This window comes from Meriones unguiculatus, chromosome 6 (genome assembly GCF_030254825.1).
Source record: "Meriones unguiculatus strain TT.TT164.6M chromosome 6, Bangor_MerUng_6.1, whole genome shotgun sequence".
Taxonomy (NCBI): domain Eukaryota; kingdom Metazoa; phylum Chordata; class Mammalia; order Rodentia; family Muridae; genus Meriones; species Meriones unguiculatus.
Window position 1 is genome coordinate 1,180,620 of NC_083354.1, and position 18,553 is coordinate 1,199,172.

Sequence of the window (18,553 nt, forward strand, 5' to 3'; positions counted from 1 at the left end):
CCTCAGCCATTATCCAAGGGGCTCATTATGAATAACAAAAGATACATCTGGTCACTTTGGAACTCTTTTTTTGCTTGTATGTTTTTGTTTTGTTTAAGGAGCAGGGAACCACTGTCACCTTCTACTGAGAAGCCAGCCACCCTGATCGCCATGACAAAGGAGCTTAAACTTCTCAGAGGTCTGTGGGCCTCTATCTCCAGATTTGTCTCATTTGTTTCATTTTGCTCCAAGCCTCCACCTTTTGTGCCCTTCCGGGAACAAAAGCATCTCATTGCATTAAACCACTCCCCAGGACTTCCTAGCTTTAGAGAAGAGCCTCAGGGATCTGAAGCTTCAGCCCCTTCATTAAACTGTTGGCTGGAGAGGGAAGCAGAGTTCAGTTTTCACAGGCTGATGCCCTAGAAGGTGTAGAGTCAGCAGTAACTGCTTTTACAGCAAGAGTCTTGGCCATGTGAGCTTTAAAGTAGCAAACGATTGCTACATAAGCTTTCAAACACACACACACAGGCCAAAACAGAAAAAACAAGATTATTATTATTATTATTATTATTATTTGAATATGTCAAGCGAAGAATTTCTGTTCTAAGAGATACAGAGTTGAACAACATTGACTGGCATAGTATCATCATCAAATTTATGTCTAAAATTGACCATAGATCAATGGTTAGCGTGCTTCAAGATAAAGCAAATCCAATGAAAAAGAAAAGGAAAAAAAAAAGTCTGTAAACATGATATCAGTGATGAGGAAACTCAAAAGATTCAAAATGTTATCAAAAGATGCTGAAACTGTCTGGTTATTACAAAAACAGAGGTTAAGAACAGGCAAAGATGGGAGCTGAGGAGATGGCTCTATGGTTAAGAGCACTTGCTAAGTTTGCAGAGTACAGAAATTTGGTGCTTAGCAGTCACGTCAGATGACAAACAACTTCCAGTAACTCCATCTCCAAAGCATCTGGTCTCCAGAGACAGCGACACACATGTTGCACACACGCATATACACGAAAATAAAAATAACTTTTTTTAGAAAGAAGAAGTCACGATACAGAGATTAATCCTTTGCCTGGGTGTTGGCTGAGGAGCAAAGTAGTGGGAAGACTAAGCCTTCAGGAAGACATCTGGCAAGCCTTTGTCAAAGGAAGAACCAAGCACACATATTGTGACCAGCAACTTTGCCCATGAGTTTGAAAACCCTCACAGTGAAATCTGCAGAAAGTATCTGGAACAGCTGAATTTGTGAGGCAGGGAATCGGTTAGAGGCTATCTCTGAATCTACCAGAGACGAATGTGTGAAGGGGTCACCGTGCACCATGATACAAAATGGGCACTGAATATACAAGAGTAAGGCAGGAAAGTCATAAAAACAAGGTTAGTGTGGCGGTTTAAATGAGAAGGGCCCACAGGGGCTCTTATGTTTGAATACTTGTTCTCCAGTTGGTAGAACTGTTTGGGAAAGATTAGGAGGTGTGGCCCTGTTGGAGGAGATGTGTCACCGAAGAAGGGCTTTGAGGCTTCAAAAGACACCCACCATAAGCAGTGTGCCCTTCTCTGTCTGCCTCCTACTTGTGGATCAAGAAGGGAGCTCTCAGTCGTTCCAGCCTTTGCTCTGCCATCATGGCCTCTAACTCTCTATATCCATAAGCCCAATTAAATGCTTTCTTTAATAAATTGCCTTGTCATGTTATTTTGTTACAGCAATAGAAAAGTAACTAAGACAGGAACACAGAAGTAGCATTTGGGAGGTGGGGACAGGAGGATCAGAAGTTCAGGGATATCCTCTATCACACAGCAAGTTTGAGGCCAAGTTAGGCTATGTGAGACGTTAAAAAGAAAACTGTTCTAAGAAGGAAGGGTCTAGACAACAGTACTTAGAAAAGATGATGGAGGGGAGGCTGGTGGTAGTCCAAGTGAGGCTGTCAGACCCACATAAACTGACAGATGCTATGTCCTTTTCCTCCCAAACCCCAAGTTACAGGGGACCAAGTTTTAGTGAGCACTCATTGTGCAAGACTCTAGGGATTTCTCACCATACTGTGTGCTGTTCGAAGGCCAGGGATTATCACTTCTCTTTCTCAGGTTAGGAACATGAAGCTCAAAATAACCAGGCCAAAAAGAAGAAAGTCCCCCAGCAACCGAACCTCCTCGTGAATTTTTCCTTTCTCCTAGTTTCTAAAGAAAGAAAGAAAGACCCCCCCCCCAAAAAAAACTCCTCAGTGCTGTGAATTCCTGACCTCTGGGCTATTTTGTGCAATAGCTCTGTGTGTCTTCCTTCTCACACCTCAGGGCACACTAGTCCTTCCACTACGACAGACAGCTAGCCACTGGGATGCTTCTGTCACCTTTTCCCAGTTTCTGCGTAGCAGCAGGGCCCCGAGGGGGGTCTTCAAGCTCATCCTGCTCCTCCACAGCCATCAGAGCAACTCTTGGGAGTCTAGAGAGACTCCTACTCTAATTTCCAAGGCTAAACTGGGTTCCATTCACAAGGGACTGGAGACACCCTTCCACAGCTGTTCACTCTGATCTGGGGCTCCACCATCCCGGAGTCAAGACATAGCAGGCGGCCGGGAGAGCAATAACACTCCCAAGGCTTAGGATAATGTAAGCAAACCCTCTGTGAGCTAGGAAGGCTGCAGAGCGGGAACCACATGCTGCGGCGCGCTACCAAAGCTAAGGCTCCCGTAGGTCAAAACTGTGCTTTAAACCTTCCCACGACTCACGCTTTGTCAGTCCCTCTCCTCCCACTCTTGACACTGCCAATGTAGCTTAGTCTTCCTCAGGTCCCACTTCAATTACTTGGACGGAGATTTGTAAGAGAGCAGTTCCAACCCACGAAAAGTATTCCAAACATTCAGGAATGATGGGCTCCAACTTGTAGTACATTGTAGCCTCATCTTACAACACAGTGAGCTCATTCTGTCCTAAAGAGGAACTTCCCCCCCCACCCCCAGGTATATTTACACAACTGAGAAGAAAAAGAGTGTTAGAAAAAGAAAATGCTGTGATGTTGTGGTTCATATACGGAATCAAAACAAACTCATAGTGTTTATCCTACCCTTCTGGGAGGAAGTAGAGACGTGAGCTAGTTAACAATCCAATCATGTTAATGTCTGTATGGCAAGCTTAGCCTTGGAAAAAGAACAGCGAGAGACCGCAGAGTTCTTGAGACCCGCGATTCTTCTTTTGCCAACCTGCTGCTGAGGCGGCCTTCCTCTTTTAACTCCGGAGGCTTGAGGACCGTTAGAACTGCCCTTGCTTTGAGAGTCTCTAAGCCAAATTCGGTAGGGAGGGAACACTCCCGTTCCCTGACCTCTGAGCTGTTCCCGTACACAGCGGGTGGCCTGCCTTGCACACCTTCCTGTTCCTTCCACACCCTCCGGTTTCACCAAGTTTCTGGGAGCCCACCCTGTTATTTCTCTTGCAAAGCTCTAAGTTTCTGTTGCTGTTCCCAGCCCACCCCCCCTACAGCCTGGCAGAATCTTCTACTCTAGGGATCCACGTTAGGTTGAATGTGAGTGGTGGCTCCATTCATATTTACATCTCAGGTAGGTCTTATTTGGTTGTTCTTTGCGCCTTCTCTACACGCAATTCTCAACACGCGATTCATCACCTCCAACAGAGTACTGGGAAGTGAAGACTAAACTTTCACGTTTTAAGGCCCCCTCTCCTTTAGACAGGATCACGTGTTCCCTAGGCTGGCCCCTCTTTGTAGGCAAGGAGGATGACCTTGAACTCCTGATCCTCCAGCCTCCACCAGCCTTGCTCCACAAGCCTAGTTTGTGCAATGCTGGGGATCAAATCCAGGGCCTTTGGAATTCCAAGCAGGAGCTCTAACAATCCAGCTGCCTCCCAGCTCCCTCATTTCTCAAGGTGGGCTCTTTCACGATCTCTACAGACAAGCGGGTTTCCCAGCTTTTCCGCATTTGGCTTTTCTCTGACATTTCTTTTTCCTTGAACCTGTACAGTAGTGCCTGGGAGCAGCAAGAACTAACAATTATGGAGGTTGTATTATGGGCACACAGTGCTTTGAGGGAAATAGTCTTCCACTTTAAAGACGATTCGTCCACGGAGGCCCACTAAAAAACTAGCATAAGGTCACACAGTACCTGAGGAGATCTACCTGAGGAGATGAGTTTGTTTTGCTCAGACTTCAGAGCCAGTCCGATGTGTTTTCCCTTTTGGTGGCTGGTGACCTGAATAAATTTTGACCCGATCTCCTTTCAGTGAAGTAGGGATGAGGCATTCTTAAAGGCAGAGCAGACGGGAGACGCGAAGGAGGCTGAGATGGGTCTCCGGCCCTTGATAACCTCCAGTGCTCCTACGTACCCCAGCTGAAGCACCCCGAGGCAGTAGGGTCCCTTTTCTAATGCTCTCAATACACTGTGGGCTCCGATAGCATCATTTAAAGAAACTAACCGCGCGTCCCTCACGCGCGGCACACTGGCCGGAGTTCCACCTGCACATCACTGAGAGCTCACTGTGCCAAGCCACTAGCGAGTTCTCCAGCTCCTCCCTCTGGGGCTGGGGCTCCTACCCTGGGAACCTTCTCCTTACCATGGCATCGTAGCGCAGGAGGTTCATGAAGTGGGCCACCTCGACGCCCTTGTAAACGGTGAACCAGATGGTGCCCTGGTACTGATCGCCGGCATCCAGCAGCAGCACGTTGGGTTCCTCGCCGCGGATCTGCTGCACCTTGGTGAAGAGCCGTGCCACGCCGCCTACGCACTGGCTGGCGTTGAGGCACTTGGTGGAGTCTTCGCTGGTCTGCTCCAGCCGGCTGTGCACGTCATTGGTGTGCAGGATCGTGAGCTCCCAGGCCCCGGCTGTGGGCCACAGCGGCAGCAGCGCGCTCAGCGCGAGAAGCAGCCACTCGGGCGCCGGGGCGGCCGCGGGACGCATGGCTGGCTGGGGCGCGCTGAGCCGGAGGACTGGCCGCGAGCCCGGCTAGCACGGGCCACCCGGGGCCTCCTCTGCGCTCCCGGGGCGGAACGGGGCGGGGAGCGGCAAGACCCGCCTCCTCCAGCTCCAGGCCCTCCCGGCGGCAGGCGCACTCCCAGAGTCACCCGATCCGACCCTGGCACCCCGGGCACCCCGGAGCGGCCGGCCTGGCACACGCGGCCAGCAGGGAACAGAGAGGAGGTTGTTCGCGCGCTGAGCGAACACCTCGGAGAGCCTGGGCGCCACAGTCCTTGGCGGTGGCAGTCCCAGCTTCAGGGGCCGCCTCCCCGATTTCTCTACAAGAATGTGTGCCGCCTGTGATGCGCTGTAGGTCTTCGCCGAAGATAAGGGAGTAGGACGGAAAGGAAGACGAAAGTGGGACAGAGAGGGGTCCAGGGCATGCCCAGGAGGTGCGCTCCGCCGTTGCCATGGTGGGACCAGGACACAGCGCGGTCCTGGGTAGGTCTGAGCTCGCCACCGCTCCGCGTTGCTCGGATCTGGAATCTCAGAAGCGAAGCAATCTCTGGGATGCAGCCTTTCGTTTAGCTAAATGAAAACCTTAGTGATAAACCTCCGGTGGCGCGCGGCCAGCTCTGCAAGCTAAAGCGGGGTCAACCCCTGACAGCTGCCCCGGGGCGCTGCCGCCCCGTGCTTTCGCAGTCTTCTTTCCTCTCGGCCCTACTTTTCTAGGTTTTTGAGTATGTGGTGTGTGTGTGTGTGTGCGCGCGCGTGTGTACGCAAAGCTTTTTATCAGTAATAGTGGGAATCCATAATTGTTATGAACGAATCATCATCAAATGTAAATCGCTGCACGTGAAGCTCCGCCTAATGGATTAACTCCTGCATTTGAATGGAGTATAACCAATAAACTAGCAGCTTTGGGAAAGAAAAGAGTTTGATTCCCTTGTGTTCTACACGTTATATAGAACATACCTAATTCCTACGCATGTCCAGAATGCACCAGGCCAGTCTTGTTTTACACACAAGACTGAGGCAGGAGAGTTGAAAGTACATGAACAGTCCGGGCTACATAGCTAGACCCTATCTCAAACCTCAATCACAACTCAGTTGTTTTTCAACTGCTGTTAAAAACACACGTCATGTAAATACACATATTGAACATTGTAACTTACTGTCCCAAACATACAGTTTAGTGGCATTAAGGATATTTACCGCCACTCATTCCCCAGACTTTTTCATCTTCCCAAGACATTATTCTAAACTAATTAATCAGTGACTTCCACACGACCTGGCGGCTTTTACCTGTAATTACAGTACTTGAGAGTCCAGGCAGGAAAACAGTGTGGGCCACATAGCCAGTTATTGGGCTGTGTTAGTGAAGCTCCCTCTCAGAAGAAAACCCCCATAAAAACAACGACTCTTCATTTCCTTACTTCCCAGCCCCTGGCAACCAACCAAGTCTACCGTCCGTTTGCACGGATTTGCTCATTCTAGGCATCTTATACTTGCGCTTTTCTGACTGGTTTGTTTTACTTGGCCTTCGACGCTCAGTAAGTCAGCATTTCCTTCCTTTAAAAAGCCAAGTAACATTTTACTGTAGGTGTATATTTATTTGAACACCCACATTCCCAGCATTTTATTCATAAGACGTGAAAACAGAAACAGACCAGGGTCAATGGCTGATGAAATGGCTTTGAGGCCAGTGAACTAAAAAAACAACTTAGTTGGGAAACGCAGTAAGGACCTGCCATGTTACCCATTCTTACATCTTCACCAACACCATTTTCTTTCTCTTTTGTTTGTTGGAAACGATATTCACCTTAAGGCAGGTGTGGTATCTCATTGCAGTTCCAGTTTGCATGCTGTTGTTGGGTAGAAATGCTGAGCATCTTCTTATGAGTTTACTGACCAGTTGTATCATTTTTTGGGTAGATATTACCTTATTTTTTTTTTTTTTATTGCCTGGGTGGCGGTGGCACACACCTTTAATCCCAGTACTTGGGAGGCAGAGGCAGGTAGATCTCCAAGTCTGAGGCCAGCCTGGTCTACAGTTAGTTCCAGGACATCCAGGGCTATACAGAAATCCCATCTTAAAATTTTTTAAATTACATTTATTTATTCATTTTGTGTACATGTGTGTGTGTGTACATATGGCACACATATAGAGGTCAGGAGACAAGTTTCAGGGCAGATTCCCCTTTCCTATAGTGTGAGTTTTGGTGATCAAACGCAAGTCATGAGGCTTGCAAATGTCTTTACCCAAGGGAGCCATTTTGTTGGCCTTCTGTTCATATCCTTTGTGTCTGTTTCTTCCACTCTTCTTTGACAGGGTTTCAAGTAGTTGAAGATAGCCTCCAGCTCATTATATAGCCAAGTATGACCTTGAACTCTGGTCCTCTTGTATCCATCTTCCTAGGGCTGGGATTAAAAGCTTTTGTCACCATTCAGTTTACAGAGTGCTGGGGACTGAACGCAGGGCTTCCTGTATGCCAGGAAGTTACCCTACCAACTGAGCTATATCCTTAGCTATCCAGAAGTGCAGTATATGCACATATGCAATTTGAAGATATTATCAAGCGTTCAGTGGTATGCCATCCTGCAGGAAAAGAGAACGAGCATGTTGTCTTTGCAACTTACCCCTTTCCAAGACTCCCATCAAGGAAACAATAAAAGAAGGCTAAGAAAGACTAGAACATTTCAATAATGTTCTAATAATAAACACTGACTTCCTTTCATGAGCACTGGGATTGGGGCAAAGCCTAGTGTTATCTAGAAAAGCCCCTACTTCCTGCATGTATACTAAGCCAGCTACACTTTGATATGCTGAGCTAGTGGTGTCACTGCTTGAGTAGTCTATCTTGTAAAACTCTTGCCTAAAGTAAGCAGGGTGGATCAAAGCACTTCGGAGATAAGGCTGGCTCACTGTCAGCAGACCGGGAGACTGTGTCCTTGGTGCAGCTGGTCACAACTGGACCTTTGCATCGCAGAGAGCCTGCTGGAACTTCAGGATAGTTTTCTATCTGGCTCCTTGCCACAGGATGCTGCCTACCTGCTTTGTTCAGCCACAATTCATATGTAGTTTCAATATTTTCTTTTTTCCCAACCTGCCCCCACACTGCCCTGGACATAGGTACAGGATGCTACAAAATGCCTTGCTTTTCCATTGCTGAAACACAACAGTGTTGATGCACAAATGTTTCTGTCTATTTATTATTATTTAATGAATGAATTTATTTTTTAGTGCTAGTGATTAAGCCCTGGGTCTGTTGTATTCTCACTGACCTGCACTTCAGCTCCAGTAGGTTCAGTTTAGAAGAAGTCTGATTTAATTTTTTTTAAACTTTCCTTTTCCTTAATGTACTTTTGGTGTCAGAGTCAAGAAATTATTGCCAAGGGGCTGAAGAGATGGCTCAGGAGTTAAGAGCAGTTGCTGCTTTTCCATTGGACCTGGGTTCAGTTCCTACTGTCCACATTGGTTGACTTACAGGCACTTGTAACTCCATTTTCAGAGGATCTGATGATCTACCCTGGCCTCCTCAGTCACCTGTCCACATGTACTGTAAATACATATATTCAGGCATATACACAAATACATGAAATTAAATAAACAAATATTTTCAAAAAACTCATTGCCAAATATGATGCCAGAAGGAGGCCATCATTTTATGTTCTCTTCTAAATGTTCTAGTGTATTAGGTTTTTAATATGACATAGTTTTTAATATAATATAAGGCAAAAATTCATGGCTTATTGTTCCGTATATAGATATCTAGTTTTCCAGGTTCCACTTGCTGGAATGACATCCATGGCAACCCTACTTTAAGACATGCACTTTAAGACTCAGAGAACATCACCACCTGTGCACGGAAGACACTACAGATTGGGCACAGTAAAGCCAGGTGCCAACAAGACACCGATCCTGTAACACCCTCTGGGGATCAGCCCTTGCAAGGTTTTGTCCCCCTCCTTTCAGTCTTTCTAGAAGGTGAAGTCTGTCATTTGTTTTACTGTTTTTTTTTTTAAAGAGGAAAACAAAACAAACAAATCCACATTTAACAAAAGAGTTGTCTTCCATCCTCCCCTGCAGTCTTTACTGTTGGCTGTTTATATAACTTATGTATCTGTGTGTAATTAATGTGTGTGTGTGATTGCATGTGTGCTTAGAGGTTGATGTCATGCCTGGCCTTTATGTACTTACTACCTGGGGATCAAACTCAGATCCTCCTGTTTGAGCAGCAAGAACTTTTCTGACAAAGCCCTTCCCCATCCCTCAGCTTATATAACATGAATGCAAAGCTATTAACTATAGTTCTAATTTTTATTTGGAATTCATTAGCCACTCCTCTAACTTCCCTTTTCTGTTCCAGGCTGAAATCCTAAGCTGTATTTAGTTTGTTCACATTCTTTTTTTTTTTTTTTTAAGATTTATTTTTTTTTTATACAACGTCCTGCTTGCACACCAGATCTTACTATAGATGATTGTGAGTCATCATGCAGTTGCTGGAAATTGAACTCAGGACCTTTGGAAGAACAGCAAGTGTTCTTAACCTCTGAGCCATCTCTCCAGCCCTTTGCTCACATTCTTAGTCTCCTCTGACCTGTGAGGCTTTCTCAGCTTTGTCTTGTATTGCTTTGGCATTAAACGTTTCTTAAAAAATACACTTATTTATTATGTGTGTGGAGGAAGACAACTTGCAGGAGCTGGCCCTTTCTCTTTACCATAGGAGTCACAGATATGGCAGGCACCTTTATTCACTGAACCATCTGGTCAGCCCTAAATTAACATTTTTGAAGGGTGCTGGTACTTGTATACTTTCCCTTAATTTGGGCTTGTCTAAGGTTACTTCATGATTAGACTGAAGCAGGACAGGGAAGATGCCTTCTTGAGGTACAGCAGATTGGTGTGACAACACTGTTCCCCCCATGCATATTCTTGTGTGTGATGGGCAAAGGCTGATGTCATATGTCTTCCTCAATCACTCTGTATGAACCTGGAGCTTGCTGATCTGGCCAGCTGGCTAAGAAGCCCCAGGCATCCGCCTGTCTTCACCCCCCAGTACTGGGCTTACAGGTGTACAATTGCACAGCTTTCTAAAATGTGGGTGCTAGAGATATTTACGCAGGTCTTCATGTTTGCCTGGCTAGAATGTCACGTAAGGGCACCATTTCACCGGCCACCTATCTATTTGAAATAGGCCACCAGAACTCTTTCTGAAATAACCTGCCCTGGTGCTGCCAGGCTTCTGCATTTGTGTCATCCCTCAACCATTTGTTTACAGGCAGATTGAAAGTGACCTTTGCTTATTCTTTTGGATCAAGTTCAAGCTTGCTAACATGGCCTTTAAAAGTTTCACCCTGCCCAGCCAGCTTTACGAGGGCCCTTCTTTCTCTCCAAGCTACTCCTGCCTGCCTCAAGCCAAGCCTCAGGCTGCCTTTATAGTCTCTCCTTCAAGTCAACAGGAAATTTCTGTACTGCCCCAGACAGCAGTGACCATCTCTTCCTTGAATTCCCAGACTAGTCCTACAAGTTCACTTTAATGTGGTCCTTTCTTTTGCCAAGTGTTTAAAATCCCCTTGTCTTCCCTCCAAGCTGTGCGGACAGATCTAATACAATGAGTACAGTCACAGCCCTCACCTGCAGTCTCCTTTAGAGACCACTAGGGAGCTCTGAGAGCAGACAGTGCTGCCGATGGGCGAAGCTATGTGTGTGTAAGACAGATTTACCAAGTCAGGGGAGCAAAATATTCTCGGTGGATTTCTCCATGACAGGTAGCTCAGCCTACAACTCATGGCTTGGCTTGGTTGATGGCTCATCCATTGGCACTGGTTAGACTTAGCCAGCCAATGGACAGACCATTAATAAACCAAATCACAAATTTACAGGTCCTCAGTGTCAACAACCATAACATTGGTAATAGTACAAGAATTTGAACTCTGGTATTTGATGTTTTTTTTGTTTGTTTGTTTGTTTGTTTTTTTGAATCAAAGTCTTCTGTAGTCCAAGCTGGTCTCAGGTTCACCATGTATCTAAGGATGACCTTGAACTCTTGCTTCCACGTCCCAGCTGCTAGGATGAAGACATATCCTGGCTTTTTGCCCTGTGTTTTTAAAAATTAATTAATTAATTAAACACTGGGAGACTGAACATACATCCTTATGCATTAGGCAAGGTCTCTATCCCTGCCCTGCATCTGCCTGAGTCCTCTTCTAGTGCTTGAAAGCTATTATCCAATCCAGGACTGTCTCATTCACTTACCAAGGAACAACATATGTAATGTTACAGCTAAAGGTGGTTTGAATTTAATGAGCACAGCTTTAACTTAATGCAGATGAGACATATTGTGTGTGTGTGTGTGCTTGCATGTGCATACCCGTTTGGAGGCCAGGGGCCAATGTTCATTGTCTTTCTTTATCACTCTTCACCTAATTTTTTGAGAGGCAGGGTCTCTCTCTGAACCCAGAGCTCACTGTTTGAGCTAGATGGACTAGCCAGTGGCTCATTTGCCATCCCAGGTACCTTTTACATGGAGCCTGGAGATGGGATCTCAGATCTTTGTGGTGAAGTGTTTTACTCACTAACAATCTTCCCAGATCCAAAGATAACAGCAGATCACAGATTCCCACCCCCCCGCCCCCCAAAAAACAACAACCAGCATCTGAAAAGAAAAAAAAAGGCGGATTCTGTCCTGCTAGGGACTCATGGCCTAATTACAGATTAGGTCATTTGTATGAAAACAAGCAGCAGCAGGTAGCCTTCTGAAGGCTGTGATGAGACACTCAGAGCTCAAACAATCTTGTGAGAGTGCCTGAGCTGGTTCCAAACTTCAGAGGGAGTGCAGCTGCCTTGGCCAAAGGTTCTAAGTGCCTTCTCCAGTAAGCCACCAGCTGTCAGACTGCTCTGTTTTACACTCTTTCCCCTCTCCACTCCCCGCCCTTCTAGATCACAGGTTTCATACAGTGTTTCTTTTGGCAGTTCAATGAAGTTTGAGGGAGAAGCCTTTCAGAACACTGTTTTAAATGAACAAAAATTCACGATATTTCTGACAGGATCATACGTATATTCCACACATTCTTTGTTTTGAGACAGGGTTTCTCTGTGTAGCCTTGGCTGTTCTGGAACTCTCTGTGTAGACCAGGCTGGCCTCAAACTCATAAAGATCTGCCTGCTCTAAAGGCTTGGACTAAAGGCATGTGCCACCACCGCCCGGCAATGCATATTCTTCATTAGTGTAAATAGCAACACATTTATCTTATTGGCAAAGTGAGCTAATCTCATTTTTGAAGCTGTTAGTTAGTGTGAATGCAGCAGTTGATTATCTCAAAACCAGAGAGTTAAACAGGCAACTATTTCTAATACAGTGGATTCCTAGTATAATATTGACTAGAAGTGATTGAGAGCAGGTCTCATTATGTTGTTCTCAAGATTAGGTGGAACATATTGATTATTTTCACTGTGAAGTATTAAGTTTTCAATGGGTTACTTATATGCACCTTTATAAGATAAAGGAGAGTCTCTTCTTTTTATTTTAATGTAATTTAATTCTTTTTAGCATTTCAGAAGGTTTCGATAGTGTCAACTGTTCTCTTTTCATGTGTATAATCGTTGCAGAGTGTAAAGTGTGTGAGAGGGTGTGGGAGTGTGCTAGTGTATGTATAGACCTGGGCTGGATGCCAGGAATCATTTGATTACTCTTCTACTTTATTTTTGATTCAGAGTCTGAGTCTTAATTATTCTTTTTTCTTTTTTAAGGAAAAACTTGGAAAACATTCAGAACACTTCAAAAGTGTTCTTCAAAAATGTCACTTAGACATTAAAATTGCTAAAACTGAAAAAAAAATGCCCAGGCTTTTTCTTTAACATGTACAACATACCCTCCAGAGTTTGGAAGTTAAAAGGGTTGGGCTGGTTTGGTGATATCTGTCTGTAACCCCACTACTCAGTGACCGAGTAGTCATGGGGAGGGGAAGGTCTTGAATTTGAGGCCAGTCTCAAGCTACAGTGAGACCTGACTTCAAAACAGCTTACTCCCCTGCTAAACAAACAAAAACAAAAACTACCAACAAAAAAAGTTCTGCTCTCAGGAATGATGGTGTGTGTGTGTGTGTGTGTGTGTCTGTTTGTCTCTCTGTCTCTTTATCTGTGGTAAGGAGAATACAAGTAAGGTATACATGAGAATGTCATAATGAAGCCTTTTTTCCCTCTACAGAAGACTGGATCTAGGAACTTGTGGTAGTTTGAATAAAATGTCCTCCATAAGGAGTGGCACTATTAGGAGGTGTGGTGCTTTTGGAGTAAGTGTGGCCTTGCTGGAGGAAGTGTGCTGCTGGAGGGGTGGGCGTAGGCTTTGAGGTTTCAGAAGGTCAAGTCAGGCCTAGAGTCTCACTCTCTTCCTGCTGCCTGCTGATCTGGATGAAGCACTCTCACTTACCTCTGTAGCACCATGTGTGCCTACATCCTGACATAACTCCCTCCATGATGACAATGGACAAAACCTCTGAACTCTAACCCAGCCCCAGTTACATGTTTTCCTTTATAGGAGCTGCTGGGGTTATGTTTGTCTCTTTACAGCAATAGAAACCCTAACTAAGACAGAACTCCATAACTTTTTTTTTTTCAAAATTTTCAGACTAGGTCTCATAACTTGCAGTCTTTGTCTATTTTCTGTCAAGGAAGTGGAATTATAGTCATGTACCATTGCTTTCCTGAGAAAGAGTTGCTGCAAGCAAGCCTGGTTCCCTCCTACTCTTCTTCTGCATGTATACTGGAATTGTGATGCCATTCACCGTTAAGCTTTCACCAAACCCAAGTAGATGACAGCACCATGCTCTTAAGTCTCCAGAATTATGACCTAGATAAGTTTCTCTTCTTTGTAAAGTACATCAACTCAGATATTATGTTATGGTAATCGGTGGCTAAGAACACCGGCTATTCTTTCAGAGGATCTGGGTTCAATTTCCAGTACCCACATGGCAGCTCACAACTGTCTATAACTCCAGTTCCAGGGTATCTGGCGTCCTCACCCAGACATACACATAATAAAAAACACCAATACCCATAAAATAAAAATAAATTATGTTAAAAAAGAAAGCGTGGAACAGACCAACAGAATGGAATAATTAGCCCAGAAACAGACCCAGAAAGATGTAGCTGGCTTTTGACTTGCCATGATTTGACTTACAACTTTTCAACTTTGCAGTGATGGGAGGGCATGGAGATTATCCTTTGCCTTTTTATCTTTTTCTGCTGTGGGCAGTGGGACACTTTTCCCAGTTGCTGGACAGCAGTGGCAAGATGTAGCTTCTGGTGAGATTGTGGGGGTCCACAGGAGATTCTGAACAGTGAGCTATATCACTACACTAAGCTGTGATGTTCTGTAGATTGGGTATATTAGGTGCATTAAAAAATTTACAGTGGGGGCTGGAGAGATGGCTCAGCGGTTAAGAGCACTGGCTGCTCTTCCAGAGGTCCTGAGTTCACTTCCCAGCAACCACATGGTGGTTCACAACCATCTGCAATGGAATCTGATTTCCTCTTCTGGTATGCATAAAAACAGAGTGTTCATATACATAAAATAAATAAATAGAAAAAAATTTACAATGGGTTTATCAGTTACCATATCATACATCAAAGAACATCTGTCTGGTTGACTAAACTTGGACAAAGGGACAAAGGCAAACAACCGAGAAAAAGTATACTTCAGTGAATACATTGGAGCAACTAGATGTTCACAAGCCAAACTCAACCCAGACCCTGTGTTCTTCACTAAAGTAACTCAAAGTGGGCTGTTGGCTCATGGAAGGTAATGGCAGAAAATCTAGTGACTGGGGATGTAGTGGTGAAGTCTACTGAATCTGGACTTCATGAGAACGGAAATTTCTGCTTTGAGAGACACTGCCAGTAAACTGGACAGTCTAGGAGTCTCAGACTAGGAGAAAAGTCTGTAAAAAATGTTTTTAAAGGTCCAGTACTCAACATATACAAAGCACCCTTAAAACTTAACAGTAGAAAAAGTACTTTCTTAAAAGAGATCCAAGAGACACTTCATCAAAGGAAGGCACCCAGATGACGAGGCTCTGCTTCACCTCCCAGCATGAGGGCAGAGGAAAAGCTGCTACAAGTATGTCAGATTCTGGGACAGTGACGTCATAGCTGGAAGTTCTGTGTGAGATGGAGCAGATATGTGGATAGGAAATGGCCTTCCGTTCAGAGGTGTGGGGTGCGCTCTCTATCCTCCACTCACCTTTGCCAGGAATCTTACACTGCTCTGAAAAGTCCGAAAGAAAGAAAGAAAGAAAGAAAGAAAGAAAGAAAGAAAGAAAGAAAGAAAGAAAGAAAGAAAGAAAGAAAGAAAGAAAGGAAGGAAGGAAGGAAGGAAGGAAGGAAGGAAGGAAGAAAGAAAGAAAGAAAGAAAGAAAGAAAGAAAGAAAGAATAAAGCTGGGTGAATGCCTGTAATCTCAGTATTCTGGGCAGGAGAGGTAGGCAGATCTCTGTGAGTTTGAAGCCAGCCTGGTCTACAAAAGGAGTCAAGAACAGCCAAGGCTACCCACAGAAACCTTATCTCTAGAAAAGAAGAAGAAGAAGAAGAAGAAGAAGAAGAAGAAGAAGAAGAAGAAGAAGAAGAAGAAGGAGTGCCAGCTTCCCACCCCTCTTTAATCTTAATCTTACCCAAGAAAGCACACTATTTCTTCCTGGTGTCTACCCTGGCAACTAAAGAATTTTTAATAAATTTTTGCTTTATGCATGCAATTTCAAACAACTCTCTGGCAATCCAACTGAAGCCCTCCCTCTTTTTAATAAAGTATTATTTTTAAATAATAAAAATAAATAAAAATAAAAATAAAAAATATTTCAATGTTTACTTAGAAAAATTATTCCAAGCACTTACTCGGCATTGGGTCCTGAACCACTGGGATGTGCTCTCCCGAGGCTCTCACTTGTTAGCAGGGGGTCAGAGACCTACTTCTGATAAACTGATGTCTCTGGCTGTGGAAACTTTCTCAGGGCACAGCTGGGAACCTGTCAGTGCTTGTTTCTGCTGCAGCTAAGAGAGATAACCAATCTTTTACCCCAAGATGCTCAGCAGGGCCTCGCAGAGCCCCATCAGTGCCTGGACCACAAAGGGTTTCCAGTCTCTGTCTCCTCCTTCTGTTTCTCTGCCTCTCTCTTTCTCCCTCCTCCCTCTCTGTTCTATCTTTCTGTCTGCCTGTCTGCCTGTCTCCTTCTCCCCCATGCCCTCTCTGACTCCCCTGCGCAACTCCCTTTTCTTCCCTCCAGTGTTACCACTTCTAAAACACAAGTGTTAGTAATTTCTAAAACTGACTGAAAAATAAAGATTTTTTTTTTCTTTGCTGGCAAGATTTAAGAAAAAGACAGTGGGCTACTTTACAGAGATGGCCTCATTTCAGAAAGACTGAAAAGGCAAGCCTTGCTATATCCAGCTCTTTAATCTTGTGCTTCAAGTCTATCATGTGGTTGGTAAAGAGATGTTTCCAGCCTGCTCTTCAGTAGATACCAGGGACTTTTGAATCTTTTCTCATTAGGCTGGGATATCTACCTTATGAGAGATCAGAGTCCAGAGAACCACAGTGTACTTTTCTATCCATCCTGAAAAAATAGATGAACCATAATGCCTAAAGTATTTTTTTTTCCAAGACAGTTTCACTGTAGCTCAGGCTAACCTAAAACTTGCTATACAGCTGAGGATGGTCATTTCTGATCGTCCCTCTGCCTCCCAAGAACTGGGCCAAAAAGCTCTAATGCCAAATATACAAGTCTTTGTAATAGATGCAATAATGGTTGAAAAAGAAATTTGTAGAGGTAGGCTGCCTCAAAACTATGTTAGAAAAATGAAGATCCTCCTGCTTTGGGCACAGACACCATCTGGCTGAGTCCCCATAGGCATTGCTTTCTCCTTCTAGGTCCTCCTTTGTATACAGGAGTAAGTGTCATTCACCTTTGGACCACTCTCTACCCATCTCAAGGAAGAGTTCCCTGGGGATGTTATTAGGTTGTAGGTGTCTTTACAATGCCTCTGGTGTCTGTTCTCATGTCATTCTATTAATAATTATCAACACTCCGTTCACATCTGTAGACAAGGATGTTTACTCTGTAACACCCTATCCTGAGTGCATGCATGCGCAGGCATCAGTGCTTGTGGAGAAAGTGCACAAGGAGGAAGAAGATGACATCAGATTTTTGGAGTTTGATTGGAGGCCATTGTGAGTCCTCTGACTTAGTTACTCACACCTGAATTCCTGTGCTCTGCAAGAGCAGTACTCACTCTTAATTGTTGAGCCATTTTCCAAACATCTGTATTTATGTAACTATGCCATGTATATATATAGCAAATCTTTTTTTTTTTTTTTTTGTCTTCCTTGAGGCAAGGCCTTATTGTGTAACCTGGGCTGGCCTTAAAGTCAAGATCCTTCTGCTTCAAGCTGAGGGCTGGGATTACAGGTATGTGTCACTATGTCTGGCTACATATTTTAACGTACAGGAAATAAAAGATGAGGCAGGACCTGTGGTCAGCATTTCCCTCTCATTGTTAAAGTCTCACAGCAGTCTTTCCAAAGGCGTGTAAAGAAAACACTTTATCTAATCTGGCTGATCTGCTCTGTCTACCTTGCTAATTCCTGGCAACTCAATGTGGAAAATATTTTTGTCTCATTTGATTGGGAGTCAGCACAGGTTAGAAGGCGCATGATTTTGGGATCTTGGGTAAGACCCTTCCTTAGCTTCTGTGGGAAGACCTAATATATATATATATATAGTCATTCTTGAAAACCTACAAAATAGGTTTATGATGCAATTGCTTCCCAGGAAGGTAAAAAAGAGCTGGCTCCCTTCATGGACACAGGAGATCTGGGTAGATCTTAGTCCTTAGAATATTGAGCATGTAGGTGCTGAAGTAGTTTTAGACAGTTGCTGAGACCAAAAAACTCTTCAGTGGAGAGGGAGCCAAGCATTCTCTTCAGCTCTTCAAAGGGCAGCTATCACCCATCAGTTATTAGTATGTGCCTGGTATTGTGTATTTTAACTCACTTAATAATCCCAACACCCTACGAACTAAGAGCCATCATTTCTGCTTTGTAGAAGGGGCAACTGAAGATTTGAGCTACGCTGTGCTATTCAAAATCCCACAGTCGGCAGGCAAAGGAATCATAACAGTTAATTTACTAAGCTGATCGCACAACTTCTCTAGGTTTCTGCTTGTTTCTACAGAATTGAAGAGACCCAGACTTCTTCAGCTGAGAGGTGTTCAGGCTGGCAAGGTGTAAACTGGGTCAGAAATAATCCCATTTTCATGAGAATTACTAATATAAGATTAACCTGGTTTTATCGTCTCAGCTCTGTCCCAGCTCAATCTTCAGATTGAGACAGCTCATCAAGAGAGCAATATTTGCATTTTGCCTATCAATTCAGGCTTTAAAATGACACAGAAATGTCACTCAGCACTCACTAGAAAAATCTGCTTTTAAGTAACAGCTTCACTGAGATGACATTCACAAAGCCACAAAAATCCACCTTTTCAAGTGTATAGTCCAATTATTTTCAGTATAACCGCAAAGCCCTGCAACTACTGTTAAATCAATCCCCCAGCATTTTCATGACCCCAAATGTTCCCAGAGGCAGCCACTCCCTGTTTGGATCATTTCTTC

General features: G+C 44.4%; 1 protein-coding gene across 2 annotated transcripts in view; it reads right to left on the minus strand.

The window, feature by feature from the left end:
- Positions 1–4,980, minus strand: part of Nt5e (5'-nucleotidase ecto) — a 45,386-nt gene extending 40,406 nt beyond the window's left edge. The window contains exon 1 of one of the 2 annotated variants that reach the window (XM_021653856.2): positions 4,549–4,980. In XM_021653856.2, coding sequence (XP_021509531.1) covers positions 4,549–4,893 — 345 coding nt within the window. In that variant the 5' untranslated portion in view covers positions 4,894–4,980. The remainder of the gene's footprint in view (positions 1–4,548) is intronic. The other variant, XM_060384634.1, reaches the window with a different exon arrangement.
- Positions 4,981–18,553: the final 13,573 nt, after the last annotated feature.